Genomic DNA, 15,839 nt, shown 5'->3' with positions numbered 1-15,839 from the left:
GACATCTGTGCCTATAGGCTCCTTCGAGGTAAAACCAGGCCTGCACTGAGTTCACACATACATCAGATGAAAATATGTGCAGTTCTGTTCCAGTCCTGTCCTGTCCAGTAAATTTCATCTGTTATGTATCAGCTTTCCATTAGTTTTGTATCAGTTTTAAGGCCCGGTTCCCACTATAGCGGAAAATGGAAAACTGATTGTTGATGGATCCTATATATATATATATTTATCCATCAACACGCTTGTAAGACAACAGAATGCAAAATTGGAACCTGCAAGATAATGACCAGACAGCAGATGCTTTTACCCTAGAAGCCTATGGTTGAAACGCATCTGCTCTGGACTCAAACAGGACCACAACTGACTATCAGAGCAGACTATACACTGTCAACTCCTACTGGCGGTTGTAGATCCAGCTTTAGAGGGAACCAAGCCTAACGGAGCTCTGTACAATCAGGACATCCAGCAATACAAATACTGTACATATATAGTTGATGTGTGGTTTGAGACATCACCAATACTGGTACATGTTCATATGATAAATTACTTTAGAAAAAGAAACACAAGGAGAAGATCCATGCCCTTGTGAGCTTAAAATTTAGAAGGTAGAAAGCTGAAGACATTAGGAAAGAAGACACAGACAAGGGTTAATGGATGAGCCAGTGAGTATCCAATGTTACCTATAAGAAAATGATAGGCTTGTCTAAATAGGTGCATTTTGAGGGAACATTTGAAGGTGTCTAAGCTCGAAGCATGAGGGACAGGCTGTGGTAGAGAGTTTAAAAGGAGAGATGATGCTTGTGAGAAGTCCTGGATGCAGGAGTGAGAGGAGGTGACCAAGTTAGAGGACAAGAGGGTCTCCTGGGAAGAGCAAAGGTTCTAGGAGGGATGGTATCTGGAGATTAATGAGAAATGTATGGAGATGACAACTGATGTAGAGCTTGATATGCATCCTTAGACCTGAATGCTGCTGTATCCTTTAGGGAGCTCAGTGCATGAAGATACAAGATAATAACAGGACAGCTGATACTCTTGCAGACCGGAAAAGGGAGAAAATACCTGGTTACAAATGTACAAACAGCTTTCCCTTGGGTATATTTCATATGAAAACCAGCTAGAGGACTAGCACAGATTCCAGGAAAAGTCCACCATGCGTCCAGAATTACTGTAAAGTCTCGGTTATCCACACCGATGGGATTTGGCTGATGCCAGACCAGATAAATGTGCTTTCTTGTTGCTTGAGACTAAATGTTAAAAATAGGCTCAGCAAATAGTGTACTGTACCCTACTCTATATAAATACCATTGAAAGTATATGAGCCTTGGGGGAGCCGTGAAGCTTAGCAGAGCCTACAAACAGCCTATGGTGGCCGTCACCACTGTGAGTTCGGCCGGTGTTTTGTTCTGGTTGGTTGAGAATTGTGGTTGGTTGAGTTCTGGGTATTTAAGTCTTTACTGTATAATCACAACATACATTACATAACATTATCATGAAGTAAACATGTTGCGTTCAGTTCTGCCCGTGCATATGGGGAGGAGAATGGCTGATATGACAACCTAGAGAGGGAAAGAAAGTGCTTAGTCACCAGCAAATAAGGCATACGTAAGACAGGGAAAAAAAGACGCCTGCCATAGGGTCAAAGCTCAGGTAATGCCATTGCATTATTTTATTATTTTACTCCTTTTTTTAGTGTTTTTTAAGCTTTTCTATTTACTCTATCATAAATAGTATCCAGGGTATTGCTGCTTTTAATGTGCATCTTTAACTTACATGGCTCTCATGTCTGTAGTTCCTAACTAGCTCTCACAGGTACAGTGCAGGCCACAGTATCCTCAGGAGAAGGCAGTGCATGCAGAGGAATATTTTCCACCTGGTCTCTTCATACATGAATTTAGACGTTAATCCTTTTGCATCTGTAAATGTGCTGTATATTGTCTTTCTATATGCTTCTTTATTGTGTTGTCGGCTCACTGCCACTTTTCCAAAATTAGCTATGGGTGATCGTTGCACACTGTACTTGTTTTTTTATCTATAGACAGCTGCTTGTAGGCTGCAGCAGTATCTATGAGATCCACTCCTAGCAGGCCCCATTGTGCTCAGACATTGCTTCTTCTCTGATACACAGGCTCATGCCAACTAACACCTCTGGCCAAAATGTAGATTTCATGAGCTCATAGGAAGGCTGTTCACATTGCACTAAAAATGTTCTGTTCAGCTGAACAAAACAAATCCAAACGAATGCGAATGGATCCTATGCAAAGCAACAGGATCGGTTAACATCAGTCCATTTATAATGGATCCGTTCAATTCGCTGGGAAACAGAATGCGAGTTTAGGGAGTCTGCGATATAGGGGGGTCTGGATTGATACATTCCGGGTATACCGACTGGGTGACGACAGGGAAAGAAGCGGAAGACACGGATAAAAAAACTGATGCCCAATGTTAAAAATTGATCTGTTTGAAACTGAAAATGGATCAGTTTTTACCGGATCACTTTTTGATCTCCGCAGTGTGAACTGACAGGTAAGCATTAGCTAAAGATTTCCTTGGTTACTATGTTCCTGGCACATGGGTGAAAACACACACAAACAGAAGGAGAACATACAAACTGCATGCAGATAATATTAGGACTCTAGTGTGTGAAAATGCTACCTCCACAGCCACTGTGACAGATTCATCTGTACACTGAACCCCAGAGACACAGCGCCGGGCCGAGGCAGAGGCAAGAGAGGCTCCAGTCCCAGGGCCAGGGCCGGATTTGTACTTTTTACCGCCCAAGGCCCATTGTCATCAAGTGCCCCCCCCACCATTGTCCTCTTTACTTCTGCTCCTCCATACTTTTAAAACATTTGGGGCAGGTCATGGGACATAGGCTTTCTGAGGGGTGTACGTATTGTACGGCCGGCGGCCGCCGGTAAGTTGGGCGCAGGGCAAGCCAAATAACGGTTCTCCCTGCTGCCACTAAACTCCCCGGGCGTTAAATACTATTCTCCCTCAGAGGGAGATGTAATTTGGGGTCTGCAATTGCCGGAGCCCCAAATTACTCTTGCGCAGTGAGCGCACCATAGCACTAGTGCTATGATGGTGCCGAGCTTCGGCGCTCAAAGTAACCTGCTTCGTTTGAGGAGGGGTGCACTTTCCTCCATCCCAAGGGCCCCCTCCAGTGTTGCTCTGTAGCTGCAGCTCAGATAAAACTGCTGCAGCTCAGATAAAACTGCTGCAGCTCAGATAAAACTGCTGCAGCTCAGATAAAACTGCTGCAGCTCAGATAAAACTGCTGCAGCTCAGATAAAATTGCTGCAGCTCAGATAAAATTTCAGCAGCTCAGAGTAGCACAGCAGAGCAAGTTAAAAAAAGTTAGAAAAAATCTGCCCGGGGGGGTGCACTTTCCTCAGGAGCGGGAAGCCTCTAGGTCCTAATAAGGCTTCCACTGCCCTACTCTGCAGCACGGATCCAGCACTGGCTCCTCAGGCAAAATGGACACCATAATATTTACACTGCAAGCCTTGTCCAGGCACAGTATCAGCTTCTTGCTCGGCAGAAATAGCCGAGCCCGATCTTGTCCGCTCTTCTGCACAGGTGCAAGCCGCCTGTGCAGTAGAGCGGACCGGATCGGGCTTGGCTATTTCCGCCAAAGCCCAACCAGAAAGCAGCTACTGCATGTAGCACATTGTTCCGGGTGACGAAGTGGTGGAAGCCATAGTGCTCCTGTGCAGACTTTCCAGGGGGGCAGTGCTAGATGGGGGAGGGGGGGCTAAGGAGGACAAGGGAAGCCTCATTAGGATCCAGAGCCTTCCCCCTTCTAAGGTAAGTATCCCCCAGGGGCATTTTTTTCACTACAGGTACACTTTAAATACTGTGGTTGGACAGGTTCACCACCTCTCCTCTGCTCTTCACTGCAGCGGGAGCTATGCAGCAGCATGCTTCTATACAGCATCTGACATGCAAGAAGACCACCTGGGAGCTGTACAGAAGTATGCAGCTAAGGCCTGATTTACATTGGCACTAAAAAAAAGGACTTAGCAGACTGTGACGGAACGGATCCTAACAGATGGTAACAGATCCAATGTTAACCTATGGATCTGTTCCCATTGCTCCGTTAAAATGGATCTGTTCCGACAAAACCAAAAACTTGGGTCTGCAACGATTTTACCGGATTGATGGACATGTCTCATTGACTGCATGGTAACGGCGTGGATAAAAACCTGATATCTTGAAAATACATTTTTACGCGGAACAGTTTTATATCTCGAGTGTAAACCGAGCCTTAGTGTAAGTGTAAAGAGAGCCTTAGTGTAAGTGTAAACCGAGACTTAGAGCTGACTTATGTAAAAAAAATTTATACATACCTCCAGCCCCATCCGCCTGGATCACTCCCACATTGCTGTCCTCTGCTGTCTGCAGCTTTGGGAATCGAATCCTGTCACTGACGTCATCGCAGCCAGCTATACAGGAAAAGTGCGCCCAGCAGCCGCTGGAGAGATACGCAAACTGCGCACTTCTCCTACGCTAGACTGGCTCAAACTGACGGAACAGCAGGGACCCGGTATCGGAGCTGAGGACATTGGCATAGGAGCGATCCAGGTGGATGGGGCTGGAGGAAGCCCTAGGTATGTATAAAACTTTTTTTTTTTCAGCACTGGTACACTTTAAAATAACTAGCTGCAATGAAGAGCAGAGGAGAGTTTAGATCAGACCTGCCACTGGAGAAGGTAGAATATCATGTTTTGCTGTGCTACTCTGAATGGAGGGAGAGCTGGAGAAGGTGTCAGTGGTAGGGGGTGTCACACACTGGTTTGTTTTTCTGCAGCACTGTACAGCAAATGCATTTGCACGAGGTGCATGTGATGTGATGTGAATGGTACACACATAACTTTTTAACTGTTACTGAGCAAATGTGCTGCCCTGTCAGCCTCCTCTCCTGCTCAGACGAGCTTTATTTACTATTTCTTTCACGGAGGTCTGCACCTCTGCCCTGGGATTCCATTCATCACACCCAGCGGCACAGAAAACCCTCCCCAGCACTATTACTGAGAGGGAGTGCTGGGGAAGAGCAGAAGAGACGTATACAGCAGATGCCCGGTGAAGGAGAATGACAGCCAGACACAGTGCAAGGGAGAAGCAGGGAAGTGCAGCTATCCACGTGGAGCCTGCATAGATAACTTACGAACATACTGATTTCCTTCCTCCATCATCTCCTGCATCCCCCGCCCCTCTGAATTTCTGATAGGCAGGAGCAAGGAGGAGGGCAGGGATACAACGGGCTGCACTGTCTCCTCCTCCTCCTCCATAGACTGATACTGAAAGAGGGGTGGAGGGACGCATGATTGACAGCGGGAAGGGCTGTGATGATGCGGCCACTGCTTCAGGCTGTCAGAATAACAAAGCGATCACTCTGTCCATGTCTGTAGCTGCCCCTGCACAGACAAACATACTACTGTGTTCAGAGTAGTGGCGGGCGGCTGCAGACAGACAAGGGACACTGTCCACTGCCTTATTGTGAGGAATGGCATGCACAGCCATTGGTAACACTGCTTGCCTGTTTAACCCGCCCCTTCCTTAGCTCCGCCCTAGTCCCAGGCCTGGGTGGCCTGCCCACAAATCCGGCCCTGCCCAGGGTGCAGTGTAGGATGGGGTGCACAACTCACTCAGCTATCATTCCCCTATTGTGTTTGAAGCAAAGAGAAATAAGAAAAGGGTATACATGGCAGTGACTACAAGCCAGATAACTAGAGATTTATGCTGGGTACACACTATGAGATTTTTCTGGTCGATTTATTGTCAGATCGATTATTTCCAACATGTTCGATTAGCTTTTCGATCGTTTTCCGAGCATTTTCTGATCGATTTCCTATTAAAGTGCATGGAAATCGATCGGAAAATGCTCGGAAATCGATCGAAAAGCAAATCGGACATGTTGGAAATAATCGATCTGACAGTAAATCGACCAGAAAATCTCATAGTGTGTACCCAGCATAAGGTGTTGCGGGGGGGGGGGGGGGGGGGGGCTGGGAGGCATGGGGCGCCTCCTAGGCTAACAGCAATCAGTGTGTGACAGATGGGGTGGGAGGGATGAGGGGCGCACTTTGGTGTCTCTGTTAGAAAATCTCATATTAATGCAGAGAATTGATGATCTTCATCTTGCTTTAACTTGATTATATATGTTTCAAATGTTTAGCAGATTATTTAAGTGAATTTCAAGATTTTATGATTATAAGCATAGTTATTCTTTAATCAGAGTTAGACTGCTGGTTAGAGTAACCCTTGGTGCCATTTTCTGCAGTAACCTGTCTGTTCTCTGTACAAGGTTATGTTTATATTAAGATAGCGCTGGAGAAATGTTCTGACTATGCTCAGTTCTTGCTGCAATGCAATGCGCTTATACAAGGCCAACCACATGCACTGCAGAAGCTAAGCCTGCTATACACTGATGTGTTAATCGTGCATAGTGATCATGTATAGTGATCATAGAGTAATTAATGAGTTGTTCAATAGAGTTGGGCCGAACCTCCGATTTTAGGTTCGCGAACTTTCGCGGAAGGTTCGGTTCGCGTTAAAGTTCGCGAACCGCAATAGACTTCAATGGGGATGCGAACTTTGAAAAAAAAAAATTTATGCTGGCCACAAAAGTGATGGAAAAGATGTTTCAAGGGGTCTAACACCTGGAGGGGGGCATGGCGGAGTGGGATACACGCCAAAAGTCCCCGGGAAAAATCTAGATTTGACGCAAAGCAGCGTTTTAAGGGCAGAAATCATATTGAATGCTAAATGACAGGCCTAAAGTGCTTTAAAACATCTTGCATGTGTATAGATCAATCAGGTAGTGTAATTAAGGTACTGCTTCACACTGGCACACCAAACTGTTCACTGAACAGAACAGGTATACAGTGGCGGGTTCACTGAACAGAACAGGTATGCAGTGGCGGGTTCACTGAACAGAACAGGTATACAGTGGCGGGTTCACTGAACAGAACAGGTATGCAGTGGCGGGTTCACTGAACAAAACAGGTATACAGTGGCGGGTTCACTGAACAAAACAGGTATACAGTGGCGGGTTCACTGAACAGAACAGGTATGCAGTGGTAGGTTCACAGAACAGGTATGCAGTGGCAGGTTCACTGAACAGGTATGCAGTGGCGGGTTCACTGAACAGGTATGCAGTGGTGGGTTCACTGAACAGGTATGCAGTGGCGGGTTCACAGAACAGGTATGCAGTGGCGGGTTCACAGAACAGGTATGCAGTGGCGGGTTCACAGAACAGGTATGCAGTGGTGGGTTCACAGAACAGGTATGCAGTGGTGGGTTCACAGAACAGGTATGCAGTGATGGGTTCACAGAACAGGTATGCATTGGTGGGTTCACAGAACAGGTATGCAGTGGTGGGTTCACAGAACAGGTATGCAGTGGTGGGTTCACAGAACAGGTATGCAGTGGTGGGTTCACAGAACAGGTATGCAGTGATGGGTTCACAGAACAGGTAAGCCGCCGCTGCCTGCCTTATATAAGGGGGGTGGGGCTCCAGGGGCTAGTGTAGCCTAATTGGCTACACTGGGCCTGCTGACTGTGATGTAGAGGGTCAAAGTTGACCCTCATGGTGCATTATGGGGCGAACCGAACTTCCGCAAAAGTTCGCCTGCGGGACGCGAACGCGAACCACGGAAGTTCGCATGGAACCGTTCGCAGGCGAACCGTTCGGCCCAACTCTATTGTTCAATAACAGACCTATATATTAATGTTTATAAGTTTGCTTTCTATATATTTTAGCATGAATTAAAACAAATTGGCTGTTTGTTATGAATACAAAACCAAAACAATAAGCCACGTGATCAAGACATTACAACCTGTGACCACAGGGGGCGTTCAGAAATCCCTGCTAATTAATGATGTACAAAAGAACATGTCAATTTCTTAGAATAAGAGAAGAACATACGAGATATATTTTGGTTTACCTCAAACCAATTAGGAGTATTAGATCTAGAAAGATGTCATAAGAACACCACTTGGGTCATAAGATCTAATTAAAATGTTATTGATGTAATTTTGATTAGAAAAGACATAGATTGATTACGTTAATAAGCCAAGTAGCGTTATATATGTACGCACCTGCTCAGATAACCCGATAGTTTAAAATGTCAAATGTCAGAATGTACCAGTTAAAAATAAGTATGAATTTTGTGCGTCACCATACAATCCCCTAACAGAGACCATCTTAAGATGGCCATACACTCATTAGATTAGCAGCAGATGGATCATCAGGTAGATTTCTCATCATTCTGATGTGTTTAGGAACATTTTTTACTATTTATTTCAGTATGAAATCTATTGAAAATCGATCTGATGGCATTTTTTTGCCATCAGATTTCCATTAGGTCCAATGCAAAATGATAAGCAATCTCAACAGATCGACCTAGATTTTCCAGCATGTCAGATCGATTGAAATTAGTCGCAATTTGATTGATCGGTCAATCGATTTGCGATCGATCGATTGGCTCAGTGTTTGGGCCCCTTTAGTAACTTTACTATAAGAAGGCGTAGCAGGCTGTATATCTATTCTATTGAGCTTTACACTCTGAGATCGACTGAGGCCTACCTACCGTCCACTGTGAATCTAGAACACAAGAGAGGTAATAAGCATTATTCTTGGTGAATTTATTGACAATAGCTTATATAAACGTTAAAGACTTCAGCAGTTTTAATTTTTTTTAGATAACTTTTTAATGTTATTTTTTATATACCAATCAGTAAGCATTACTATTTAAATGCAATTGTAGCCTTAGGGACAACTACCTAGTTTTATTTGATAAAAACATATCTACTTAAAGCTCTTTATATAAGAATAGAACTCTATATACTACTGATAAGGATAAAGCTATATTTGTGTGCACTATACATTGTACAATCTCGAAATAACAATTATCGATGGAGGATAAATTCTACAGAAGAAGAGTTGCTATATTGATATGAACTTGTTTCACTAAAGGAACTTTAACAATGTATATTGGATGATGGGCAACAACTGGAGAGATGTATATTTCTGTGTAATTATGCTTTATCTATTTTTTTATATCAATATCATTTTATAAACTTCAGCTGATGAGTGTTGCATATTTTTCCAGAGATAATCCTGTTAACCTATAAATATTCTGTTTATAGAGAGCTACGCACCCACTACTGGCTAATATTGATTATGATGACTTTTAGGCTGGTCCTTTGAGTAGTTAATAATCATTTAAGGAAGATATCGATAAGATATTTGACATCTCAGCTTTGGGTGCTGGAGGACATTGTCCCGGTACTGCAGAGACATATTGGCCCTGATTCACTAAAACTGCAGAAAAGTGAGGAGAAGAATGAACCAGAAAGCTTGGAATGGATATACTATGCTACTGGGCGCCAAAAGTGTGTAATTGCCATTGGGGTTATATCAGAATATAGTAAAGACTGCTAAAAGGTTAGTGAAATAGTGGCCGCAATTAATTACACACACCTGCAGTGAGAACGTCTTATAATTTATTGAAGGCTACTTGGACATATTATAAAACAAATTGCACTCATAGTCCTGCATGTGAATATAGCTGCATAACTGCTAGTTACATGGACCTCTTAGCAATCCTTGCTATGATATGACCCAGGTGGGGGATGCAAGTGTTTGCCACCTAGTACCAGAGGATTTGTAGAGGAATTAATGACAGGTTAGCTTGATCACAAAGGTTTAGCACCCCTGTGCAACCTTTTGATTCCTAAATCATTTAAAACGCTTACTATATTTAGAGTTAGAACTATCCCATCAAAATGCTTCCATTCTTATACTTTTTTATATAAGTATATTTTCTTTTAAATTGTGGAAAAATCATTTACAGACTTGAGAAATGCTATACACTAGAGCTTTGTCTACAGGGCTGGATTTCACAGAAACAGATATAATTGTGTATTTTAGTGATTCCTTGCCTTGGAAATGAGTGAAAAATCTGGGAAGTCAACCAGTGTGAAAAGCAGCGAAAAGCAGGAAGTGATGGAAGCGGAACTTTCTAAAGAAGACCAACACAGGGACCAGAAACAGATGGTATGACTCTACAATATGTAAGGGATAACTGCATTTAGGCACATAGGTACCCTTATCTGTTTGCTGTTCAAAGTGAATCAAATTACTACATTGATTCTTTACCTGGAATGCACTCATAGAGGGACCTGGTACCTGTGGCTTTGTGTCCTTCCCATCATTTATAAACAATAGAGAATGCAATGCAAGCAGTGAGGTAATCAGGACTGTGGACTGCAGGAGCGAGACCTTATACTACAGCTAAGGGAAGGATTCCGGTGCCACAGCCTTCTAAAGCAGTAGTGTTGGAAATACTGACTCTGGTTGGCAGAGTCATGAAAAATCTCACCCCTCCATTAGGTAGCAGCTACAGTCTTAAAGCAAGAAGCCCCACCCCTTATCTCGCTTTTGGTACACAGGAGATATCATTAGAACTGATAGTTTGGCAGTATGGGCTGGCACTAGATGCTGAGGCCAGATACCTTTGTGCACAAGTATAAGTAGCCCCACACTATAGGTGGCCAGATCAGCCCCCCTCCCACCCCCCAAAAAAAGGTTGCCAGATTAGCCTCCCCAAGTATAGGTAGCCCATGTAATATTACCACCCCCTCCCCTCCCCCCACCCATCGTATTTCGTAATCACATATTAGATAAAACGAAGCACCCTCGTGGTTGGAGTACACCCCAGCTATCGGAGGTAGAGAGAATAGGATGTAAACTGCTATTTATCGCTGTCACTATTTATTACTGTCAGTATTAATATTATTATTGCTTTAGCAGCAGATTGAACGACAATTGAAATGTTTGGCCTTTCAAAACCCGGGACCGCAAGTTGCTGATTTTAATCCTGAAACTCGGAAACAAAAGAAGAAAGCTTACATGTCCCAAATGAATGGATACTACTCAACTGGCAAGTAAGGATTTACTTTACAGACATAGAGTAGATTGTACTACAGTATTCTGAATGCCCTGGTTTATGTTTATTATCCTGGCTTCAGCATCAGAAACACTTTCTATATATACTTCTATATATATATTTCGGTATGTAACCCCATAGTATGTAAGCTATGTTGTCACAAAGCCTTCTCCTTACAGTGCAATCTGGGCAGTGATGATCATAATCAGCTAATTGATTATGCAAAATCTTGCGTACATTTTCGCAATTACACCTATACGTATATACAAATTGTTCATTCAACTGATTTTGTATAATCATTCATAATTATGCATAATTTTGTGCTGAGTTTGGTGGTGAATAGCAAAGCACACATACATGGCATTTCTACCAAAATTGCTCCATATGTTAAGAATAGTGGGTAGAAGTAAAAAAAAATGTTTTTCAAAAAGACCTTGTAGCTTTTGAGAAAAATCGATTTTAGCCAAATGGACGTGACTGTCACATCCATTCGGCTGTTGCTCGGCTGTTGAATGCTCCGGCGCGAGCGCTCCCGTGCCACCACCATTGGCCTGGAGATCAATGAATGGGAACATAGTTCCCATTCATTGATCTAAGTCCTTGGCAGAAAGACCAATGGCTTCTTATCAGAAGCCACAGTCTTTCTGAGAAAAAAAAACGTTTCCTGTCCTCCTTATACTTCCTGGAAGCGAGAACGTTCGCTTCCAGTACTAAAAAAAAATGTTTTTTGACTGTGGCCATCTTGTGGCTAAATAGTAAAACTACATCCACATACATTTTTTTTTATTAAATAAACACATATTATTACATTTAAAATGAACTGTTTACCTCCCACACCAAAAATTACTCAAATAAAAATTTTAATAAAAAAAATTGCAATTAAAAAACAAACAAAACATAAATAGTTACCTAAGAGTCTGAACTTTTTTTCATATTAATGTGAAGAGGGTGTATTATTAATATTTTTTAAATTATAAGCTTGAAAATAGTGATGGATGCAAAACTGAAAAAATGCACCTTTATTTCCAAATAAAATATTGGCACCATACATTGTGGTAGGGACATAATTTAAATGGTGTGATAAATGGGACATATGGGCAAATAAAATACATAGGTTTTAATTATGGTAGCATGTATTATTTTAACCACGTTAACATAAATAGTTACCTAAGAGTCTGAACTTTTTTTCATATTAATGTGAAGAGGGTGTATTATTAATATTTTTTAAATTATAAGCTTGAAAATAGTGATGGATGCAAAACTGAAAAAATGCACCTTTATTTCCAAATAAAATATTGGCACCATACATTGTGGTAGGGACATAATTTAAATAGTGTGATAAATGGGACATATGGGCAAATAAAATACATAGGTTTTAATTATGGTAGCATGTATTATTTTAACCACGTCAGCCTTCAGTCGCCTATAACTTTATCACGACTTATCACAATGAATTGATCTATATCTTGTTTTTTTCTGCCACTAATTAGTCTTTCTTTGGGTGGTACATTTTGCTCAGAGCTACTTTACTGTAAATGCATTTTAACAGAAAGAATAAGAAAATGGAAAAAATATCATTATTTCTCAGTTTTCAGCCATTTTAGTATTAAAATAATACATGCCTCTATAATTAAAACCCACATATTGTATTTGCCTAATAGTCCCGGGTATTACACCATTTAAATTATGTCCCTATCACAATGTATGGCAACAATATTTTATTCCGTTTTGCATCCATCACTATTTACAAGCTTATAATAATGAAAAAATTAGAAATATTTCATCTTTACATGGATATTTAAAAAGTTTAGACCCTTAGGTAAATATTTACCTTTTTTATTGTAATGTTTTTTTTTTTTATTAAACATTTTATTTGGGTATTTTTGGGAGGGTGGGATGTAAATAGTAATTTTTTTATGTAAATATGTGTTTTTTCCTGCTGGGGAAAGGGATCAATGATCAGGCACCATGTCCCAATTAATTGATCCCTGGGCCACGGCCCGGGAGCGCACGATCGGCCGCGGAAGCGCACATGGCCTTTTGGATTTAGCCTCTACGTCCAGAAGGCTTAAATGGTTAAAGCTACAATGGCCGAAAACTGAGAAATAATGATTTTTTTTTTCATTTTTTTTAATATTCCTGTTAAAATGCATTTAGAAAAAAAATCATTCTTAGCAAAATGTATCACCCAAAGAAAGCCTAATTAGTGGCAGAAAAAAACAAGATATAGATCAATTCATTGTGATAATTAGTGATAACGTTATTGGCGAATGAATGGGAGGTGAAAATTGCTCGGATACATACGGTGAAAAATGACTAAGGGCTGAAATGGTTAAAAATGTAACGAAAAATGTATATAGTGGCAGAATAGTGACGGTTTAAAAACAATTTTTCTTTGTATTTTTAAAATCCATTTTCTCAAAAACTACAAGGTCTTTTTGAACAATTATTTTTTTTAACTTGTACCCACTATTCTCATTCCAGTATTCTCATATGTAACAATTTTGGTAATAGCATTTATAGGGACTTTGCTATTCTCTACCAAAGTCAGCACGAAATTACGCATAAATTCATGCATAATTACAAATGCTTACAATTACATATGAAATGAATTATTGCAAATTACAATGCGTAATTACGCATAGTCGTAATTTCTGCTAATCACTAGATCCGGATGACTAGGTATAGTTTCTGCTCACTATGGAGCTCACAATAAACATTTCACAGTGATGCTGCAGTGATGTTCCTTGCCCACAGTAACGATGTTACCTACCTGTGATAAATTTAAAAATGTAAATAAGAATAAAGAAAGACCTCTTTAATGACACAGATTATCCAATATACACTCACAACTATTCATACAAAATGTGTATGATGTAAATCTCTGCCATGTTTTACCATACAATACATACCTAAATAACACAACTTTACCAATGTCAGACCTGCAGAATGTGCTGTCTCTATTATCTGCCATCTTGCAGATTGTGCTGTCTCTGTTATATGGGTGCTGTCATCTTGCTTTTTAGGATTTTAAAAAATATTGTGACATAAGAGCTCATATTTCTAAAATACTAACAGACTCAAAAAGGTGTGGAGAGGTGGGTGATCAAGGTTCAAGGTATGTGGAGGCTGCCATATTTATTTCCTTTCCTTTTAAACAATAGCAGTTGCCTGGCAGGCTTGCTGATTTATTTGGCTGCAGTATTATCTGAATCACACCAGAAACAAGCATCAGAATGAGAATGCTTATTTTCACCAAGCACGACTGGGTCATGCCCGGAATTGGGCTTGGCACGTACAGGATACAAGTAGGATAGGACACACAGAATACGTCAGAAGGAACAGAACATTATTTCACATGCAGAGAAAAGCAAGGTGGCATAATTTACAAAAACACCAAGTTTAACACAAGAACTTGAGTGCATCTGGGGGGGGGGGGGGGGGGGAGTTTGAGTAGGGGAAAGCATTCGGCTAATCTTTTCAATTATGTCAGAAACACCAATTAACCCCAAGATTCACTTCACAATATCAATGGACACCTGAAGTGATAGGGATATGGAGGCGGCCATATTTATCTCCTTTTTAAACTATACCAGTTGCCCGGCACCTGCTGATCTTTGATATATTGGAGGAGTCTGAATCACATAAACAGCAAGCGAATCCAGCCAAACTTCAGTCAAACATCTGATCTGCATGCTCGTTCAGGGTCCATGGCTAAATGTATGAAAGGCAAAGGATCAGCAGGACAGCCAGGCAAACTGCAATGTTTAAAAGGAAATAAATATGACTGCCTTCATATCCCTCTCACTTCAGGTGTCCTTTAAAATATTGAAGTGAATCCTCTGGTTAATTGACAGCTGATGAACAGCTTGACAACGAGGAGTAGCGGATGAGTGAGAAGAAATTGGACAACTGAAAAGTGAAATTTGAGAAATATGTACACAAGTACAGTACTTGGAAGGTGTGGTTATGCTGACAGTAATGTAAACGTCTGTTTTCTGTGACATCAGATTACAAAGATATACAGTACATCACAGTAACAAGTGTAATGTTTCCTTAGGACGTCTATGAAGAAGAAGTACGATAAGCGTGGAATGCTCCTGTGCAATAATCAGGATCTGTGTGACTGCTTGGAGGAGAGCTGCAGAGGATGCTTCTACCCCTGCCCGAAATGTACTTCCACCAAGTGTGGGCCCGAGTGTCGCTGCAACAGGAAATGGGTCTATGACAGAATCCAAACAGAGGCTGGTGACATCATAAGTAAAATGCCATTTTGTGTCCCAAATTAATGATGCTCACACTGTGGTAACTTGTGAATGGTGGGGTAAAAGGGACTTTTGCAATTGAAATACTTTTTCTAGATGGTCAGTATCATGTATGAAATTAGAGACGTGTGGTTTCATGGACATTTATTACCTCTGCAGAACAAATATAGCCTTTTGGGGTTTTTGTCAGTGGCCATGTTTACACATTTTAAAGTGAACCATGTTATTATCATTGTTGCTGTTATTATTATTTTAGATTTTAGTTTAGAGTTACCGTATATACTCGCAAGCAAGCCGACCCCCCCACGGTTACCCGAAAAACCAGGAAAAAATTATTGACCCTCATATAAGCCGGGGGTAGGAAATACTGGCCACGTGATCCCCCCAGTGTGTCCCAGTATAGCTAGTATAGTGCCCAGTATGGGTAGGTAGTGCCTCAGTATAGCTAGTATAGTGCCCAGTACAGCTAGTATAGTGCTCAGTATAGCTAGTATAGTGCCCAGTATAGGTAGGTAGTGCTCAGTATAGCTAGTAAAGTGCCCAGTATAGCTAGTAAAATGCCCCAGTATAGCTAGTATCGTGCTCAGTATAGCTAGTATAGTGCTCAGCATAGCTAGTA

General features: G+C 41.4%; 1 protein-coding gene across 1 annotated transcript; it reads left to right on the top strand.

Moving 5' to 3' along the window:
• Positions 1 to 1,610: 1,610 nt before the first annotated feature.
• Positions 1,611 to 15,365, top strand: ARL14EPL (ADP ribosylation factor like GTPase 14 effector protein like). Its single transcript, XM_068271671.1, has 4 exons — positions 1,611 to 1,647; positions 9,938 to 10,063; positions 10,820 to 10,953; positions 15,016 to 15,365. The coding sequence occupies exons 2-4, from the start codon at positions 9,956 to 9,958 to the stop codon at positions 15,242 to 15,244; spliced, it is 471 nt and encodes a 156-aa protein (XP_068127772.1). The 5' UTR covers positions 1,611 to 1,647; positions 9,938 to 9,955; the 3' UTR covers positions 15,245 to 15,365.
• The last annotated feature ends 474 nt before the right edge of the window (positions 15,366 to 15,839 follow it).

The sequence above is a fragment of the Hyperolius riggenbachi genome, chromosome 1, assembly GCF_040937935.1.
Source record: "Hyperolius riggenbachi isolate aHypRig1 chromosome 1, aHypRig1.pri, whole genome shotgun sequence".
In the NCBI taxonomy this organism is placed as follows: Eukaryota; Metazoa; Chordata; class Amphibia; order Anura; family Hyperoliidae; genus Hyperolius; species Hyperolius riggenbachi.
The sequence above is the reverse complement of the archived record's forward strand: the minus strand, read 5'-3'. Positions and strand labels throughout refer to the sequence as shown.